Source organism: Dermacentor variabilis, chromosome 3 (genome assembly GCF_050947875.1).
Source record: "Dermacentor variabilis isolate Ectoservices chromosome 3, ASM5094787v1, whole genome shotgun sequence".
Taxonomy (NCBI): Eukaryota; Metazoa; Arthropoda; class Arachnida; order Ixodida; family Ixodidae; genus Dermacentor; species Dermacentor variabilis.
Window position 1 is genome coordinate 209864515 of NC_134570.1, and position 19765 is coordinate 209884279.

General features: G+C 47.8%; 1 protein-coding gene across 1 annotated transcript in view; it reads left to right on the forward strand.

The window, feature by feature from the left end:
- Nucleotides 1-19463, forward strand: part of LOC142574414 (uncharacterized) — a 39265-nt gene extending 19802 nt beyond the window's left edge. Inside the window, exons 3-4 of the mRNA XM_075683503.1 lie at nucleotides 5795-5902; nucleotides 19336-19463. Coding sequence (XP_075539618.1) covers nucleotides 5795-5902; nucleotides 19336-19416 — 189 coding nt within the window. The 3' untranslated portion in view covers nucleotides 19417-19463. The remainder of the gene's footprint in view (nucleotides 1-5794; nucleotides 5903-19335) is intronic.
- The last annotated feature ends 302 nt before the right edge of the window (nucleotides 19464-19765 follow it).

Below are 19765 nucleotides of genomic sequence, written 5' to 3' on the forward strand. Positions count from 1 at the left end.
AAGAAACACTCGACATTTAGAAACGCAGCTTCTGTGCTTCGCTGTATTCGTTTCTTCCTTTCGTGCAGTTTACCCTTCTTTCAGTATTAACGAACTGGCGCGATAAATCTTATTGCTGTAGGTGGATACCGCCTTCTCGTGGTATCACTAATTCGGACAAGGTAGAACGCCAGCGAGCGTGAAACACGCGCAAACTGCCCGTCCGCACGCGCTTAATGCTGTGACGAGGCGTCTGCAGTGGAGCCCGATTAAAATCCCTCAATAATTTCAAAGTATCGACAGGCTTTGATCCAGCCGACGACGCAAGCGATAGGCTGATCGGTGACATGTGACTTTGTTCCGCCCCTTTGCCGCCATGAAAGTTCCTGCGCGCCGGGCGAAGTGCGCGCATTTCGCCTGTTCTGCTATGTGCTGCGATAATTTCGTTCCGGGAGGATTGAAATGCCTTGTTGCTGTGCGGTTGGGTGCCGAAACCGGACGAAGGATGGCAAGAAGTTATTTTGCATCCTGCGCGCCAACCAGAACCTAACCAGAAGAAAAGTGTGGTTGCACAGAATTTACCGCAAGGACTTTGAACCGTCGCTAACTGCACGACTATGCGAGGCAAGTAACGTAGAGCGATACGAAGGTGCGATAGAAAGTATACACGTGCGTGTGTCGAGCTGTGATAGTATTTCACTCGCGTGCATGAATGTTGCCGGCCGAAATTTGTGGTAAATATTTATCTTAGTTCGTTATGAGCCCGCTGAATAGCTCAGTATGACCTAGGTTGCGAAGGACCGAAATGCCTTGTTGCTGTGCGGGTGGGTGCCGAGATCAGACGGAGGACGGCAAGAAGTTATTTTGCATCCCGCGCGTCAAACGAAACCTAACCAGAAGATGAATGTGGTCGCATAGAATTGGACGGAAAGACTGAACCGTCGGTAACTGCACGACTATGCGAGGAAAGTAACGTATAGCGATACGAAGGTGCGAGAGAAACTATACACGTGTGTGTGCAGAGCTGCGATAGTACTTCATTCGCGCGCATGAATGTTGACGGCCGAAGTTTGTGGAGATTATTGATCTCAGTGCATTATGAGCCCGTTGACTTAGCATGTGCAGTATGACCTAGCATGCAAGTAAAAACTGGGGCAGAAGTGCATTAACTCCCTGACAAATATCCGCATGGCGTTACGTGCGCAATTTCAGCAAATTTGAGCAGCGAATTCTACTTTTATACTTTCCTGTGTTTGTGCACGCGTTATTAACTGCACTTCACAATATGTCCAAAAAGTCATCCAACTCTGCATATCCTAATCGTATTTGGTGCATTGCGTATGTAAATAAATATATTCCTAAGTGCCTGCATTACTCTCCTTTTGAAAACAAATTCTGCATAGCTACTGCTATTGGCCATCAAATAATAAAGTGTAATACAATTTATCAAAGTACATTACATACAGCTGCGAGCTCGTTCCTTCCAAGTTTCCCTTACACTCGAAGATGTTTGAATAATCAACGAGGCCATTAATTTTACTGCTCAAGAACACACAACTGCAAATTAACGTAAGAAAAACGCCAGAACCGATACACGGATTGCTAGCAAAACACAGTGCAGTAATAGCTAGCCCAATCCGCGTGCGTTTCGTATAAGGGCCCTCTAATTTTCACGGGGCTTTAGCGGTGCACGGAGGCGAAAAGGCATACACAACAATGCGCGTCATGGTTCAAGTTTACGTGGCGACGTCGCACGGTTCACGAGAACAGTCAACCGCATTCACTGACGCGCACACACTACGCTCGATGTTGGTGCGCCGCGAGATTAGATCGCTCTGGCAGCCCAAACACGATCGAGGAGACTCGCTGACACTATACCGCCGCTTCAGAATGTCACGACAGTTGCACTGCCTCGTAGCATTGAACCGCAAAACACAATAGGTGTCGTGTAATCGCTACACGACAGACACACTCAGCGTCAAGAAGACTGTTGGCGCACTCGTTTCCACACACACACACAGAAGATGTTTAGTTACCGTGAGGGTCGTACGTTTCAGCGACGTTATGTCGACAGTCTTTCGGTTCAAGCGACTATCAGCCTTCTTTTTTACACGAATTCTTCGTTCAAAGTAACCGCTATGTGTACGCAGCACACTTACAAGCAAAATAATTAACAGGTAATAATTAAGTGCAAGCAATCACCAAGGCTCGCGCGGTGATTGAGCGCAAACGAACGAAATGTAAACAAGCGGAATCGAGGAGATCAAGCCCTCATTCCATTCTCTTGAGCGTTTCTCCTTCATCGCTCATTTGAAATTAAAGGACTACATTTAGCAGTTCGGGCCCTTGTTTCGTTTTTCACCGCAGTCAGGCACCAGTAGGTTTTATTTCCGCACGTGTGTAGATATTTTTTCACCTCACGAATGCCACGGCGCCGCAGTTTAGCGTGGGCGCCGTCTGCCACAGGAACTTCCTAGGTGGCGCGCGCGGCAGATCTCGCTACCTTGAAAATTATAGAGGCACTTTAAGCCCGATGGAACAGCGTTGCCATCTGGCGGCTGTCACAGAAGTGGCGACAGCGGCTGTAAGGGCGCGGGCGGGGAGGGGAGTTTTACAACTGAAGGTAGACTAGTAACGTTTGGTCCAACGGTTATGTAACCGGCACACTACGTGACTTGCCCAGCTCCATTTCTTTTTCTCTTGATGTCAATTGAAATATCGCCCATACCCGTTTGTTCTATGATGCAAACCGCTCTCTTTCTGTCTCTTAACGTTATGCCGAGCAAACTTAGTTCCATCACTCTTTGCGCGGTCCTTAACTTGTTCTCAAGCTTCTTTGTCAGTCTCCAAGTCTCTGCCCCATATATCAGGACTGATAAAATGCAGTGATTGTGCGTCTTCATTTTCAATCATAATGGTAAGCTTCCAGTCAGGAACTTTCAATGTCAACCGTATCCGATCCAACCAATTTTTATTATTCTATGAATTTCCTTCTGATGATCACGGTTCCCTGTGAATAATTGACCTAGGTAAACGTATTCCTTCACAGACTCTAGAGGCTGACTGGCGATCTTGAACTCTTGTTTCCTTGCCCGCCTACTCACCATTAACGGCCGCGGCAACCGCATTTCGATGGGGGCGAAATGCGAAAACACCCGTGTATTTAGATTTAGGTGCACGTTAAGAACTCCAGGTGGTCGAAATTTTCGGAGTCCTCCACAACGGCATGCCTCATAGTCAGAAAGTGGTTTTGGCTTGTTAAACCCTATAATTTAATTTTTACCTCATTATTATCTTTGTTCTTCTGCATAATAATCTTCAACCCCACTCTTACACTCTCTCTGTTAAGGTCCTCAATCATTTGTTCTAACTCGTCTGCATTGTTACTGAATAGAACAATGTCATCGGCAAACTGAAGGTTGCTGAGATATTCGCTATCGATCTTTATTCCTAAGCCCTCCCAGTTTAATCGATTGAGTACTGCTTCCATGCACGCAGTGAACAGCATTGGAGACACCCTGTCTCCCTGTCTGACCCCTTTCTTTATAAGTGTCTTCCTGCTTTTCTTGTGTAGAATTAAGGTAGCTGTAAAACCTATGTAGATATTTGCCAAAGTATTTAGGTAAGCGTTCTGTACTCCTTGATCACAAAATGCCTGTATGAATGCTGGTATATCTACTGAATCAAATTCATTTTCGTAATCTATGAAAGCCAAATAGAAAGGCTCATTGTACTCGGCGGATTTCTTGATAACGTGAATAATGACATCGATGTTATCCATTGTAGATTATCCCTTCTTGAAGCCAGCCTGTTCCCTTGGTTGACTAAGTCCAGTGTTGCCCTTACTCAATTTGAGATTATGTTGGTAAATATTTTATATAATACTGGGGGTAAGCTAGTGGGCCTACAACTTTCCAATTATTTAATGTCTCCCTTTCTGTTTATTAGTATAATGTTTGCATTCTTCCAGTTCATGGGACCCTTGCAGTCAACAGACACTTCGTATAGAGAGCCGCCAGTTTTCCAAGCATTACATCTTCTACATCTTTGATTAAATCGACAGTTATTCCATCTTACCCTGCCGCTCTTCCTCGTTTCATGTCTTGCAAGGCCCTTAGTCGGTGAAACGTGTCGCCCAATAAAGACAAACAGGTACACATGTCAATACCCCCCTCTTAAAAAGCATCAACCCGATGCAGCAAATAAACGAAAGCAATAAAGAAAAAAACTTGTAACAAAGAAACTAACAAAATGAGGAAGTTCGTCAGCGTCCATAAAAGTTCTAAGACGCACCACGTGGATCACTTCAGATCGTGCGCGGCGCCGCTGTGAATGCAAAATGCCGTCTGGCACGACCTCATAGTCCAGTGCGCCAATACGTCCAATGACCTTGTAGGGTCGGAAACAGCGCCGTAATAGTTTCTCACTCGATCCTCGTCGGCGTATCGGGCTCCAAACCCAAACACGGTCGCCGGGCTAGTACTCGACGAAGCGTCGTCGGAGGTTGTAGTGTCAGCTGTCGGTCCTCTGTTGGTTCTTGATCCGCAGGCGGGCGAGCTGTCCGGCTTCGGCACGCTGGAGATAGGTGGTGACGTCAAGATTCTCTTCGTCGTAGACGTGGGCAGCATGGCGTCTAGAGTAGTCGTTGGATTCCTGCCGTAAACCAGCTTGAACGGCGTGATCTGTGTTGTTTCTTGCACCGCTATGTTGTAAGCAAAGGTTACGTAAGGGAGGATCGCGTCCCACGTCTTGTGCCCGACGTCGACGTACATTGCTATCATGTCGACGAGGGTTTTGTCAGGCGCTCTTTGAGACCATTCATCTGCGGGTGGTAGGCAGTTGTCCTCCTGCCGCTTCTCTGGCTGTATTGCAGAATGGCTTGGGTGAGTTCGGCTGTAAAGGCCATTCCTCTGTCGGTGAGGAGGACTTCTGGGGCACCATGTCGCAGTAGGATGTTCTCGACAAAAAATTTCGCCACTCCAGCTGCGCTTCCGTTCGGTAGAGCTTTAGTTTTAGCGAAGCGGCGGAAGTTGACGCGAACTGGTGACAAGTTTTTCTTCACGAGCAGGTTGTTTTGTAGCGTGAACGAAGACAATCTGCGCTTAAATGACCTAGGGACAACGTCTGTGTTCCCTTCCAAATACTCAATGAGACCTTTTAGCTCCGGTTCTGCTCGTTGCTATTAAGTGAGGTCTTCTGCGCTTATTATTCCTCGGAAGGCGTCGCCATCCACATCGTCTTACGGCGGGGGATCGATGGGGGCGCGAGATAGGCAGTCGGCGTCACAGTGTTTTCGTCCGGACTTGTAGATTACCGTGACGTCATATTCTTGCAGTATGAGACTCGAACGCGCCAGCCGTCCTTAAGGTTCCTTTAATTTAGCTTGCCAACACAACGCGTGATAGTCGCTGACGACTTTGAATGGCCTGCCATATAGGTAAGGGCGGTATTTTGCTATAGCCCAAATGATGGCAAGGCATTCCTTTTCTGTCGTAGAATAGTTACCTTCCGCTTTTGGCAGCGACCGCCTAGCATAAGACATCACTCGTTAGAGTCCGTCTTTCCTCTGGACTAGGACGGCACCGAGGCCTAGGCTACTGGCGTCAGTGTGGATTTCGGTATCGGCGTCCTCGTCGCAGTGTGCAAGTACCGGTGGTCAGGAAAGTTGGTAATATCGCTCGCTCGTTCGTTGGCGCTATTCGGTTACGTTGACAAATATTGCCGATGGTTTCTGTATCACATTTCATCCAATTTGCTTTATTTATGTATGAGTACCACAAAATGTTTATACAATGTTTTCATTTTCTCCTCACAGTATGTCTGCTTCAACTATGGCGCCGCGACTGTGTACCTGGTGTCTGCGATATTTGCCGTCTCCATTGGAATGAACCCTTTCAAGACAACGACGTCCTTGATCAGCGTGGTATGCTTGTTCGGCGTATGTTTGATCGCATAAAGACTGGGGTGCATGAGCGGACAGATCGCTTATGTTCGGTGTCAATTCCTAGAACTTGAAAAGAAAGTTTGCTCCATAACATTGCTGACGCACCAGCCGTCCCAAAACGCTAGGGGTGGCATGAACGAGAGATGTATCCATAATCCTGTGGACCAATTCATAGAGTGTCACCCATTTCACTGGAGATCCTGGTTTTATCCCAACATCCTACACACACAAACACACACACACACACACACACACACACACACACACACACACACACACACACACACACACACACACACACACACACACACACACACACACACACACACACATATATATATATATAGTGTTGGCGTAGAGGTAGAGCCTCTGCCTCGCGTGCAAGAGGACCGTGGTTCGAATCCCGGTGTCGCGCACTATTCCACCGGATTAAAAAAAATCCGCGTGTTCACAAAATTGGATAAACAGGCCTAGAGTGCGGCCTGATCCCAGCCTGATCCCGCACTCTGAACCTGGCACGATTGAACGCTAGAACGCTATCTGGTAAGGCGAGTCTAGCAGTGCTCTTTGAGGAATTAGAGGTCAGTAAATGGGATATAGTAGGGCTCAATGAAGTTAGGGGGACAAAAGAAGCATATACAGTGCCAAAAAGCGGGCACGTCCTGTGCTACCGGGGCTTAGCGGAGAGACGACAACTAGGAGTCAGATTTCTCATTAATATGGATATAGCTGGTAGCATACAGGAATTCTTCAGCATTAAGGAGATGGGGGCAGCTGTGTTCAAACTTAATAAGCGGTACAAATTGAATGTCGTACAGGTCTACACCCCTACATCCAGTCATGATGACCAAGAAATCGAAAGCTTCTATGAAGACGTGGAATCGGCGATGGGTAAAGTCAAAACAGAATACACTACACTGATGGGCGACATCAATGCCACGGTTGGCAAGAAGCAGGCTGGAGACAAGTCAGTGGGGAAATATGGCATACGCTCAAGGAATAGCAAGGGCGAGTTATTAATAGAGTTTGCAGAACACAATAATATGCGCATAATGAATACCTTCTTCCGCAAGTGGGATAGCCGAAAGTGGACGTGGAAGAACCCGAATGGCGAGACTAGAAATGAAATAGACCTCGTACTCTGTGCTAACCCTGGCATCATACAAGATTTGGACGTGCTCGGCAAGGTGGGCTGCAGTAAGCATAGAATGGTAAGAACTCAAATTAGCCTAGACTTGAGGAGGGAGGGAACGGAAAAAACTGGTACATAAGAAGCCGCTCAATAAGTTAGCAGTAAGAGGAAAAACAGAGGAATTCCGGATCAAGCTACAGAACAGGTATTCGGATATGACTCAGGAAGAGGACCTTAGTGTTGAACCAATGAACGACAATCTTATGGGCATCATTAAGGAGCGTGCAATAGAAGTCTGTGGTACCTCTGTTAGACAGGATACCAGTAAGCCATCACACGAGACGAAAGATCTGATCAAGAAACGTTAATGCATGAAAGCCTCTAACCCTAAAGCTAGAATAGAACTGGCAGAACTTTCCAAGTTAATCAACAAGCATAAGACAGCTGACATAAGGAGGTATAACACGGATAGAGTTTAACATGCTCTCAGGAACGGGGGAAGCCTAAAATTCTCAAACTAGCAATGGGCAAGAGTCAAATGTATGCGGTAAGAGACAAAGCCGGCAATATCGTTACTAATATGGATGAGATAGTTCAAGTGGCTTAGGAGATCAATAGAGATTTAAACAGTACCAGTGGAACCCACGACGATAATGGAAGGGAGAATAGTCCAGAGCAATTTGAAATTCTACAAGTAATACCGGAAGAAGTAAAGAAAGCATCGGGAGCTATGCAAACGGGGAACACAGCTGGGGAGGATTACGTAAAAGCAGATTTGCTGAAGGATGGTGGGCAGAATGTTCTAGAAACACTGGCCACCCTGTATACGCAATGCCTCATGACTTAGAGCGTACCAGAATCTTGGAAGAATGCTAACATAATCCCAATCCAAAGCAAATGGACGCCAAAGACTTGAAAAATAATAGACCAAGCAGCTTACTGTCCGTTCCTTACAAAGTATTTACTAAGGTAATCGCAAATAGAATCAGGAACACTTATACTTCTGTCAATCAAAGGACCAGGCAGGATTCCGTAAAGGCTACTCAACAATAGACCATATTCATACTATCAATCAGGTGATATAGAAATGTGCGGAATATAACCAATCCTTATATATAGCTTTCATTGATTACGAGAAAGCGTTTGATTCAGTCGGAGCCTCAGCACTCATGAATGGATTACGGAATGAGGGTATAGATGAGCCGTGTGTAAAAATACTGAAAGATATGTATAACGGCTGCACAGCAACCGTAGTCTTCCATAAAGAAAGCAACAAAATACCAATAATGAAAGGCGTCAGGCAGGGAGATACGATCTCTCCAATGCTATTCACAGCGCGTTTACTGGAGGCATTCAGAGAACTGGATTGGGAAGAATTGGGGATAAGAGTTAATGGAGAATACCTTAGTAACTTGCGATTCTCTGTAGATATTGCCTTTCTTAGTAACTCAGGGGACCAATTGCAATGCGTGCTCACCGACCTGGTGAGGGAAAGCAAAAGGGTGGGTCTAAGTATTAATCTGCAGAAAACTAAAGTAATGTTTAACAGTCTCGGAAGAGAAAAGCAGTTTACGATAGATAGCGAGGCGCTGGAAGTAGTAAGAATAAGAATCGGCTGGGGTACGTTTGGCAGGCATTCTCAGATCATGAACAGCAGGTTGCCTTTTTCCCTCAAGAGAAAAGGGTATAACAGCTGTGTCTTACCAGTACTCACGTACGAGGCAGAAATCTGGAGGCTTGCTAAAAGGGTTCTACTTAAATTGAGGTCGACGCAACTAGTTATGGAAAGGAGAATGATTGGTGTAACGTTAAGGGATAAGAAAAGAACAGATTGGGCGAGGGAACAAACGCGAGTTAATGACACCTTAGTTGAAATCAAGAAAAAGAAATGGGCATGGGCAGGACATGTAATGAGGAGGGAAGATAACCGATGGTCATTAAGGGTTACGGACTGGATCCCAAGGGAAGGGAAGCGTAGCAGGGGGCGGCAGAAAGTTAGGTGGGCGGATGAGATTAAGAAGTTTGCAGGCATGGCATGACCGGGGTTGATGGAGAAGTATGGGAGAGGCCTTTGCCCTGCAGTGGGCGTAACCAGGCTGATGATGATGATGATGACGACCTATATATATATATATATATATATATATATATATATATAATATATATATATATACCTTCGGCCTGGTTACGCCCACTGCAGGGCCACGGCCTCTCCCATACTGCTCCGCCGAACCCCGGTCATGTACAAATTGCGGCCATGTTGTCCCTGCAAACTTCCTAATCTCATCCCCCCACCTAACTTCTTGCCGCCCCCTGCTACGCTTCTTCTTTCCATAGCTCGTTGCGTAGTCCTCAATTCGAGTAGAACAGTTTTCGTAAGCCTCCAGGTTTCTGCCCCGTAGCTGAGTACTGGGAAGACACAGCTATTATATACTTTTCTCTTGAGGGATAATGGCAACCTGCTGTTCATGATCTGAGAATGCCTGCGAAGCGCACCCCAGCCACTTCTTATTCTTCTGATTATTTCCGTCTCATGATCCGGATCCGCCGTCACTACCTGCCCTAAGTAGATGTATTCCCTTACGACTTCCAGTGCCTCGCTGCCTATTGTAAATTGCTGTTCCCTTCCAAGACTGTTAAGCATTACTTTAGTTTTCTGCAGATTAATTTTTAGACCCACTCTTCTGCTTTGCCTCTCCAGGTCAGTGAGCATGCATTGCAATTGGTCCCCTGAGTTACTAAGCAAGGCAATATCATCAGCGAATCGCAAGTTACTAAGGTATTCTCCATTAACTTTTATCCCCAATTCTTCCCAATCCAGGTGGGGGAAGACGACGAAGTCGAAGATTGTGGACGTGCTTCGCATGGGCTACCGCTTTGAGACCGTTTTTCGGTGGAACTTCCTGTGCTGTGGACTTGCTTTTGGTGGGATTGTCCACAGGAAGTTGCCCTCTCCCTGCGGACACCTAATTTCGGCAAGTTTGCCCCCTTTTTATGGGTTTTTCCACGCTTTTCGTGCTCAACCACCGCGCGGAAAAGTTAGGCCTCATCATTAGGCCGAGCCGCCGCCGACGGCACCGGGCTCCGGGGCGGTGACTTGTGGTTGTGGGCCTCTGTGAGGCTGAAGACAATGGAGTACTCCGTTGAGGGAGAGACTATAACGCCCGAAGAGTTCGAGGCGGGAGAATAGGCCTGGGTTTTGCGGGCTCAAGATAGATTCAAGAAATCTGTATACGGGAATCATCCCGAGAGTAGGCCTAGCGAGAAGCCGGCGGCCAGCGACGGGCGCCAGACGCACGGAGCAGAACAAGTCAAGCGCGGGAAAGCGCCTGTGTGGAAGAAACGGGGACCGTTTCTGAAGATGCCAGCCAAGGACTTCAAGGTTGTGTGCCGACCCAAGAATTGGGACTTGAGTATGGTGACGTCGAGGGAACTCGGATATGCCTTGAGAGCGGCAGCGGAGCTGACGAATGCGACTGCGGCGGAGGAAGACCTGGTGCGGGTGAACGAGACAAATAACACGATGACGGTGAGCACGCCGTGTATGCATCGCTGTGGGGCATATGCGAATGTAAAGACGCTCAAGCTGAGCGGTCATGACCTTGAGATTTCGGCGTACGTGGCGGCGCCGGAGAACTCTGTGTGCGGAGTCATTTACAACGCGTACAACGGATGCCCACTGGCAGAAGTTCGGGCGGGATTCTTGAAGAGGAATGACGGCATAGAAATTTTGGATGCCAGACCTTTGGGAAAGTCGAAGGCGATTCAGATAACGTTCGGGGGGAAGCATGTTCCCTGGCAGGTTATTTACTGGAACTGTTTGTACGTGGTGATTCCGTACAGAGAGTTAGTCGAGACCTGCTATAACTGCAGACGAGTGGGACATCGGGCGGACGTTTGTTATCGTCCGAAGACTACTCTGTGTCGCCATTGCGGAAAGGATCATCCTGCGCCACCGCAAGGAAAGCCGCTGACCTGCACTCCGGACTGCATTGTGTGCCATGGGGCGCACAACACGGGGAGCAGGAACTGCAAGTTTCATCTAGCCCGTAAGCAGCCGACGGGCCTGCAGCAGGGCAGTGAGGACAACGGCCAAACTGACAAGGAGGAGCGGCGCTCGAGGCCCAGGAAGCGGTCATCCAGCGGTGCGAGAGACGATAACAAGAGCAGGGACCGGTCCACTTCCTTCCCACCACTGCCCGGACCGGAGCGTGGCAAAGGAGAACAGGGTTCCAGTCATGGAAGAAGTCCCAGTGCCACGAGAAAAAAGGTGAGCTGGCCCTACGTGGCCTCCCAGAGTGAGACTCGAGGGAAGGAGCTACAAAGGCAGGTGCAGCAGCAGGCTGGGACGATTAAAAAGATGGAAGTCAGGATGGCAGAGATGGAACACGCGCTTAAAAGCGACAAACGACAAAGGGTACAGACGCCGGTGGTCCAGGCCCCTCTGAAAGCGGCACAGGCGACTGCTTCTCGCGCGAGCGAGAGCACAGCTATGGAGGTGGAGAATCGGGGGAAGCTTAAGAGGCCGCCATCGGCGGATGAGGGAGCTAATGCAAAAAGAGTGACAGAAACTTCAACGGCGGACACGCCGCAGCCAGTCGTTAAAGTCACTAGTCTTAGGGGGGAAATGTCTGCCCTTGCGGACAGAATAGGAAAACTGGAGGAAAGACAGGATAGGTTGGAAGCTCGGGTCGACAGGATCGAAGCCAGACTAGACAAGATTGAGGAGCGTCTTGACGCCTTCACCAATGACATGCGGGCTTTGCAAACACAGGTTATGGGCATGTTTCAACAGCTCAATGCTACGCTACAGGCTAGATTGCCTCCCGTAGTCGGCCAAGCGCCGATGTTAGTGAACCTAGTGCCTAATCATGGCCCCTTGCCAGCAAATTGAGGTTTGGCAGTGGAACTGTAGGGGCTTCCGTCGCAAGCGGGGGAACCTGCAATTGCACATACAAAATCTGGACAGTAAGCCTGACATTATAGCTTTGCAAGAGGCTAGTGGCTGGGTGAAATTAGCGGGATTTAAGGCATTTACACCGCCAGAGATTGATCGGGGGGGGGGGGGTGTATCGAGCGTCTTCACGGCCGTGCTAGTCCATCGCAACGCCACGGCGATCCAGCATACCATAGATAGCAGCAGAGAGGACTACGTCCTGCTAGAGGTTCTGCCCAAAAGAAAGGACGATAAGAGTCTCTTTGTACTTAATGTATATTCTTCTCCTAAAGATAAAGGGCTGGGCTTGCGAGACCTCTTGATAAAGACGCAACGGCTAGCGGCTAGGGCTCAACTCATCGTGGTTGGAGATTTCAACGCGCCTCATCCGGAGCGGGGCTACATCCGAGCCACTCCAAAGGGAAATAGGCTTTGGCGGGTAGCTCAGGACCTACAATGGACAACCTTGAACAACCCGCTAGATCATACGAGGATAGGCAACAGCGTTAGCACAGACACCTCTCCGGACCTCACATTTGTTAAAGGTATTAGGGATGCAAAGTGGGTAAACACGGGACAGCCACTGGGCAGTGATCACTATATCCTTTCCACGGTATTTAGTGCTGCACAAAGACAGGGTAAAAGGAACTAGAGTGACGAATTGGGGCAGATTTCGGAAAGTCAGGAAAGACACAGTGAGCGGGGAAATTGAGGACTTGGGAGCCTGGGTTGAGGCGCTCAAGCAGGACGTGAAGGGTACCACAGAAGAGGTTCCAACGGTGGAAGAAGGTTTTACGGCGGACTCTAGACTGTTGCACATGTGGGAAGCGCATGCGAGTCTCGTTCGGAGGTGGAAGAAACAAAAGCATAATGGGGTCCTCCGTAGGAAGGTGGCCAAGCTAGAACGAGAAATCGAAACCTACACGTTGGACTTGCAGTGCAAACAATGGGGGCAGATTTGTGACAGGATGAATGGGCAATTCGGATGCAAAAAAACATGGCAGTTGTTGAGGCACTTTTTAGATCCGGCGGCAACCAAATCGGCGCAGAAGGGTCAAATGGCTAGGTTAGTTCATCAGTATCAAGGCACGACTGGGGAGTTCATTCAAGAACTCCGAAGTAGTTACATAAACGGCGAGGCGGGCGGTTTCTTGCCGGATTACTCGGGAGAGGAAAACCTCGAATTAGATGCGCACTTTACGGTGGTGGAGGTGGAGTTTGCAATGGGGCAGCTTCGTACTACGTCGGCAGCGGGTCCCGACGGGGTTACTAATAAAATGCTGAGGAACCTGGATTTCAAGTCAGTGGGGGCGCTCACGGACTTGATGAACAAATATTGGGCGGCCGGGGAGATCCCGGCAGAGTGGAAGCATGCTAGGATTACATTTATTCCTAAGCCAGGGAAGAAGATCTGTATTGAGAATCTTCGACCCATCTCGCTGACGTCCTGCTTGGCCAAATTGATGGAGCATGTGGTCCTCAACAGGCTTCAGGGTTATGTGGAGGACAAGGAGTTGATACCTAAAACGATGATTGGCTTCAGGGCTAATTTATCAACGCAGGACGTCATGATACAGCTCAAAAAGGACGTGGTTGATCCTGGGTACGGCACGGGCACCAAGGCTATCTTGGGGCTCGACCTCACAAAGGCCTTTGACAATGTCACCCATGAGGCAATATTAAGAAACCTATCGGACATAGGACCGGGCGGTAGAACCTTCCGATACATCAGATCATTTCTGGAGGATAGGACTGCGGAGATTGTAGTCGGAGAATTTAAATCGGATCCTTTCCCGTTGTGGGGCAGGGGGACACCACAAGGGTCGGTTTTATCGCCGTTCTTGTTTAATATCGCCTTGATCAAAATACCGCCCAGGCTGGCAATGATATCGGGACTTAAACATACATTTTATGCGGATGACATTACTCTATGGGTAACAAGGGGAAGCGACGCACAATTGGAGGAAACTTTACAACAGGCAGTGGATATTGTGGAGGAGCTAGCGGGGGAGTCAGGACTCTCGTGCTCTCAGCCCAGGTCCGAGCTTTTTGTGCTTAGGCATAAACCAAGAGGGATACATGCGAGGCACTATGTGCCGCCACTACCGCTGAAGGTGAAAGTGGGGAGTGCACCGGTCGCTGAGGTCCAAACGATCAGGATCCTGGGGCTGTATCTGCAGACTAACAGGAAGAATAGGGAGGCCTTGGAAAGGCTTAAAAATACTGTCAATGCTACCGTGAGACTTATCAGGAGAATCGACAATCGTAAACAAGGCGTCAACGAAAAGGACTTGTGTAAGCTGGTACAGGCGTTTGTGCTCAGTAGAATAGTGTATGCGACGCCTTATATGAAGATGGACGCGACGGAGAAAGGCAAGGTGGAGGCTATGATTAGACAGGCGTATAAGGCGGCCCTTGGGTTGCCTAACAATACTTCTACCGAAAGGCTGCTGGGATTAGGGGTGCATAACACCTTGGAAGTACTGCGGGAGGCACACTTGGCGATGCAACTCAGTAGACTTTCCAAAACGAAAGTAGGGAGGGATATATTGGAAGGGATCGGCATTGGAGTTGATCCTCCAGCTGAGGACATGAAAACTCAGGTGAAGCGAGAAATGCACAAGGGCTTGTACATAAAACCTTTACCTAAAAAAATGGCTGTGGCTTAGCTAATGTTAAGCCCAGGATGCGAAGCATACTAGCCTTTATTTTAGTTGTTGAACCACTGTTTAGCCTGGTGAACTGCTGTTGCTTGGCTATATTTGGTTCGGCTAGACGAAGAAACAACTCATGCGTTACTCTGCTTCGCCTTCAAGAGTGGAACGCGACAGCGTTCCCGTCGACCCGCCAAGGGGTGTAAGACAATGGGCTACGGCGCAGCGACTACGCGCTCCGCATTGGACGCGGTGAGCGTCGAGCAACGCAGCGTTCGGCGTGGCAACGAAATGTGCGCCTGAGCAAGCGACGCACGCCTGAGCCTTAGAAACAGCTCGTTTCTAAGGCAACACCGCATTCACTAGAGGCGCTTTTGTACCGCTTTGAAGCATCGTACTCGTGGCTCAGTGGTAGCGTCTCCGTCTCACACTCCGGAGACCCTGGTTCGATTCCCACCCAGCCCATCTTGCAAGAGTTGAGCCAAAGCCACCTAGAAACAAGCGCAGCTGCTTATATACCGCCGCGACGCCGCGAGCGACGGCGCGAGTTGGAGCCCCGTTTCTCCTCTGTCGTGACGTCACGGTGTCACGTGGTATTGAAGGCGACACCGCCGCGCCTGAGGAGCTGGGTTGAAGTCTAGTAATATGCTTCGCATAAAATATGCATCCGATACATCACGAGAACCGTAGGAAGGCAAGAGCCAGAGCTTTACATGCTAAGTACGGGAAGTACAACTGGGCAGTCTACGTAGATGTCGCCGAGTATAAGAACAAGGACGCATTTGCAGTTGCGGTGGTGGACGGGCGTGGACGCTTAGTCACCTCTGGATCAGTCAAAACCCGCTCCTCAGAAACTGCAGAGGAGGAGGCGATAGCGCTAGCTATAGGTTATACTGAAGCTGACCTGATTTTCAGCGTCTCTAAAACAGCCATCAGAAATTTGGCGAGGGGCAGAATCTCTGTCACAGCGGCAGGATTACTAAATCGGGCCACGGGGCGAGGGACTACGGAGGTGGAAATTGTCTGGGTACCGGCCCACTCTTGGAACCCTGGGAACGAGGCGGCTCACATCAATGCTCGAGGTTTCGTCAGCCGAGCAGGTGAGCCGGACGTTCCAGGGACGTCCACGAGAGATGGGCTGGTGTCCTTTCACGACATTACTAACCATTACAAACTTGAGCGGAGAATTTACCCTCCACCGGACAAGCAATTGGTGAAGGCGCAGGAAAGCGTCTGGCGAAGATTGCAGACGAGATCTTTCTATAACCCATACGTGTTAAACAAAATCTACCCGGACGTTCAGCCGGAATGCAAATGGTGCCAGGAACTGGCCACCTATGACCACATATTATGGAGCTGTAGCATAGCGCCACCACCGGCGGATATTATGCGTGATCCTTCTCTCGAGCAGTGGGAGGCCGTGTTGGCCAGCTCAGACCCGGTCGTCCAGACCAGGGCCGTGGAGTGGGCCACCCAGGTCGCCGTCAGCCATGAGCTGATGGCCACCTAACACGGAATCGTCCGCATATGCGTTCTGACGAAAATAAAGTTTTTCCATCCATCCATTCCCAATCCAGGTCTCTGAATACCTTCTGTAAACATGCTGTGAATAACATTGGAGATATCGTATCTCCCTGCCTGACGCCTTTCTTTATCGGGAATTTGTTGCTTGCTTTATGGAGGACTACGGTGGCTGTGGAGCCGCTGTAGATATCTTTCAGTATTTTTACATGCGGCTCGTCTACACCCTGATTCCGCAATGCCTCTATGACTGCTGAGGTTTCGACAGAATCAAACGCTTTCTCGTAATCAATGAAAGCTATATATAAGGGTTGGTTATATTCCGCACATTTCTATATCACCTGATTGATAGTGTGAATATGACCTATTGTTGAGTAGCCTTTGCGGAATCCTGCCTGGTCCTTTGCTTGACAGAAATCTAAGGTGTTCCTGATTCTATTTGCGATTACTTTAGTAAATATTTTGTAGGAAACGGACAGTAAGCTAATCGGTCTATAATTTTTCAAGTCTTTGGCGTCCCCTTTCTTATGGATTAGGATTATGTTAGCGTTCTTCCAAGATTACGGTACGCTCGAGGTCATGAGGCATTGCGTATACAGGGTGGCCAGTTTCTCTAGAACAATCTGTCCACCATCCTTCAACAAATCTGTTGTTACCTGATGCTCCCCAGCTGCCTTCCGCCTTTGCATGTCTCCCAAGGCTTTCTTTACTTCTTCCGGTGTTACCTTAGGGATTTCGAATTCCTCTGGACTAATTTCTCTTCCATTATCGTCGTGGGCGCCACTGGTACTGTATAAATCTCTATAGAACTCCTCAGCCACTTGAACTATCTCATCCATATTATTAATGATATTGCCGGCTTTGTTGTGGGGCCGGAAACCAGGTGAAACAGGAGACTGCCCACTTGCCGCAGTACGCCTAGCTTGAAGCATACAATCCTCTTTATGATGAACGGGGAATAATAGCTGAATGTGCCTTCTTTGCGTATTTGTCCTGCCAAATTGAAAGCTTCTAGAAATGATCAACAGTCCCAAGAAAGTTTTTTGCAGGCTTTTCGAACGCAGCCCCTAGGCACACGTTCCTGCGGCGAGCGTCGGCGTTGTCCCTCGTAACTGAGCGAACGAATACAGCAAAGGATGTACGGCAACGCGGAGGGTAGCAGAAGATGAAAGAAGTCTGTAGCGAAGAGAGCGCGATGAGAACAGCAGAGAAGGAGGCCAAAGCAGAAGCGTGAGGAACAAAGCGGAGGAGGAGAGTATGGCGGAAGGGTATTGACAAAAGTGGTACGCTGGCGGCGACCAGGCATGCGACGAGCGCGGAAACAAGGGGCTGGCCTGGGCTTCGGACCCACTCCGCATGCGCTAATTCACCTGAGGCGTCACTGCTGGAAAATTCGCTCCGCGCAAGCCACGCATTCCTGTGTCGTTGCTTTCTTTCTGAACAATCAGTGACGCAACAGGTAGAAATGCGTCATCTGCCGCTGCTGCTAAACGAGCCGCCCGAGCAGAAGCTCAGCGCCGCCGTCGCCGAGAGGAGCTTGTCGTTGAGAATCAAATTCTTGGCCACAATATATCGCGAATTACGAGCAGCTGCACTCGAAATTGGGATTACGGATTATCATAATCGTATGGGAATTTTTTTATGAAATCTGTATTCTTAATTATATTTCTCAGCACCGTAGTTACCACAAGGAAACGCTCTGGTTACAGTATGATTTCTAACATTCAGCGATTACCTACAATAAAGAAATCATTGTGTACATTATAATATTTACGGTCAACTTCATTGTTTATTTGTGTATTACCTAGCACACTGATCACATAGCAATAAACAACGACTTAAAATCATTATTTCAATAGTGTGTCGAATGGGAGATGACCATCATTACCGAAAATTATATCGGCTGTTCTGCCAATCACTAGAAAAAAAGTAAATCGAAATTTATGTGTACCGTTCATGACGTACAGCTCGCGAAAGTTCAACAACGCAAGTACTTCTGGTTAACTTTACCATACGTGGTAACACGGAACTCCCCGTATTAACGAAGTTAATTCCAGTGCAAGGAAAAGCCTTTTCGTTCTTCGAAGAGACCTCTGACTATTGCTACCCATCACAAAAACTATAGCTTACAAAACTTTCGTCGGGTCTTTCCTTCAGTACGTAAATGTTTGGTTCCCGTAAACTTAGAAACCAATTACCAAACTAGATAGCGTAAAAAAGAAAGCACTAGGCCATACATACAGCAAGAATAATTTGACTCGCGCACCGAACAGCTTAAGAAAGCTGGAATCTTAACAAAACCGAGCAGTACTAGCCCGTTCTAAGCTTGTGTACCAGCTTCTTCACATCCGGTTCAACATTGATAGCTCTATACACATATCCAGACCTGGAACACCTCACGCGCCACATGTATGAAAAAAATTAATGAATGTCATATTTGTACGGACTGGTTGTATATTCCACGCTTTTCCTTTATCGATAAACGAGTAGAATAACCTGAGGGTGTCTAGGAGTAGCAGTAGCTCATTGGATGCATTTTCTGGTTCTATGGAAAAAAGTCTAGGCACCTTGCAGCTTTGTCAATGATCTTGCAAGGCTAGCATTTCCCTTACTTTCTTTAAGTTGCTTCGTAGTTATCAACATTGTAGTCATACTCCTTTTAAACACGCTCTTTCTAAAGGATATTGCATACCTGGTTACCTACAAATTATTACTATTTTTAAAGAGATCTGTTCATTCTCTCCACAAGTGCTTTTCAAGCAACAAAGAGGTTTTATACAACGCATTATATGTCCGAGTGCCTTCTGTTTATCGTGTATATCACACATTATTTATGACATAAGGTTACTAGTTTTCTTTCTCGGTTAGAATGTTTTATTTTTCACATTAGTTCCATCGAGGTAACCGTAGCTTGTATTCATACCTTGAACATGTCCTGGTGTCTTCATATTCTAACGTGTCAGCCTAAGAAAAAAAATTTTGCAATAAGACTCATTTAATTAAGCACTATTTATATTTATTTTGTTGTTCGCTACTCCTAACGTTGTAGTTGCCTTTCCTGTGATAATCACATGATGGATCTACAGTAAGTGAAATAAATAAATAAGTGGATAACTTTTTTGGGCTAATTTAAAAACTTGGTTAGTACTTCTGTTGTTTTTTTCAACAGGTGTTGGCACTGGCTTGCATGTGCTTGCATTTTGGACATGCTGTGTTCTGGAGCAAGACGGGATTGGTGCCAGCTCGCTAAATAGCAACCAGCATACAGCATTTCGACAATGGCGGCTTCGAGCTATCTATCGACCTGAATAAATCTGATGCCTTTGAAGCTGCCGACCTAAGCATGTCCTTCTGCAAGGGAGGCTCAGAAGCTTCACTGATCGTTGTAGATATTCCATCGCGGCGAAAACTGTTCGTGTCACTGATCCCTCAGGACCTAAATAAAGTTATTCATACCATACCATACTGATACAACATTCCCCATTGACATCATCAGTTACCGATACAGTGGAAACGAATAGACATAAATATTAAATAAACATATGGAAATAAATGTGTGCTACATGTTGCCTCAAGTAACGTTTCTGCAACGATGAAGC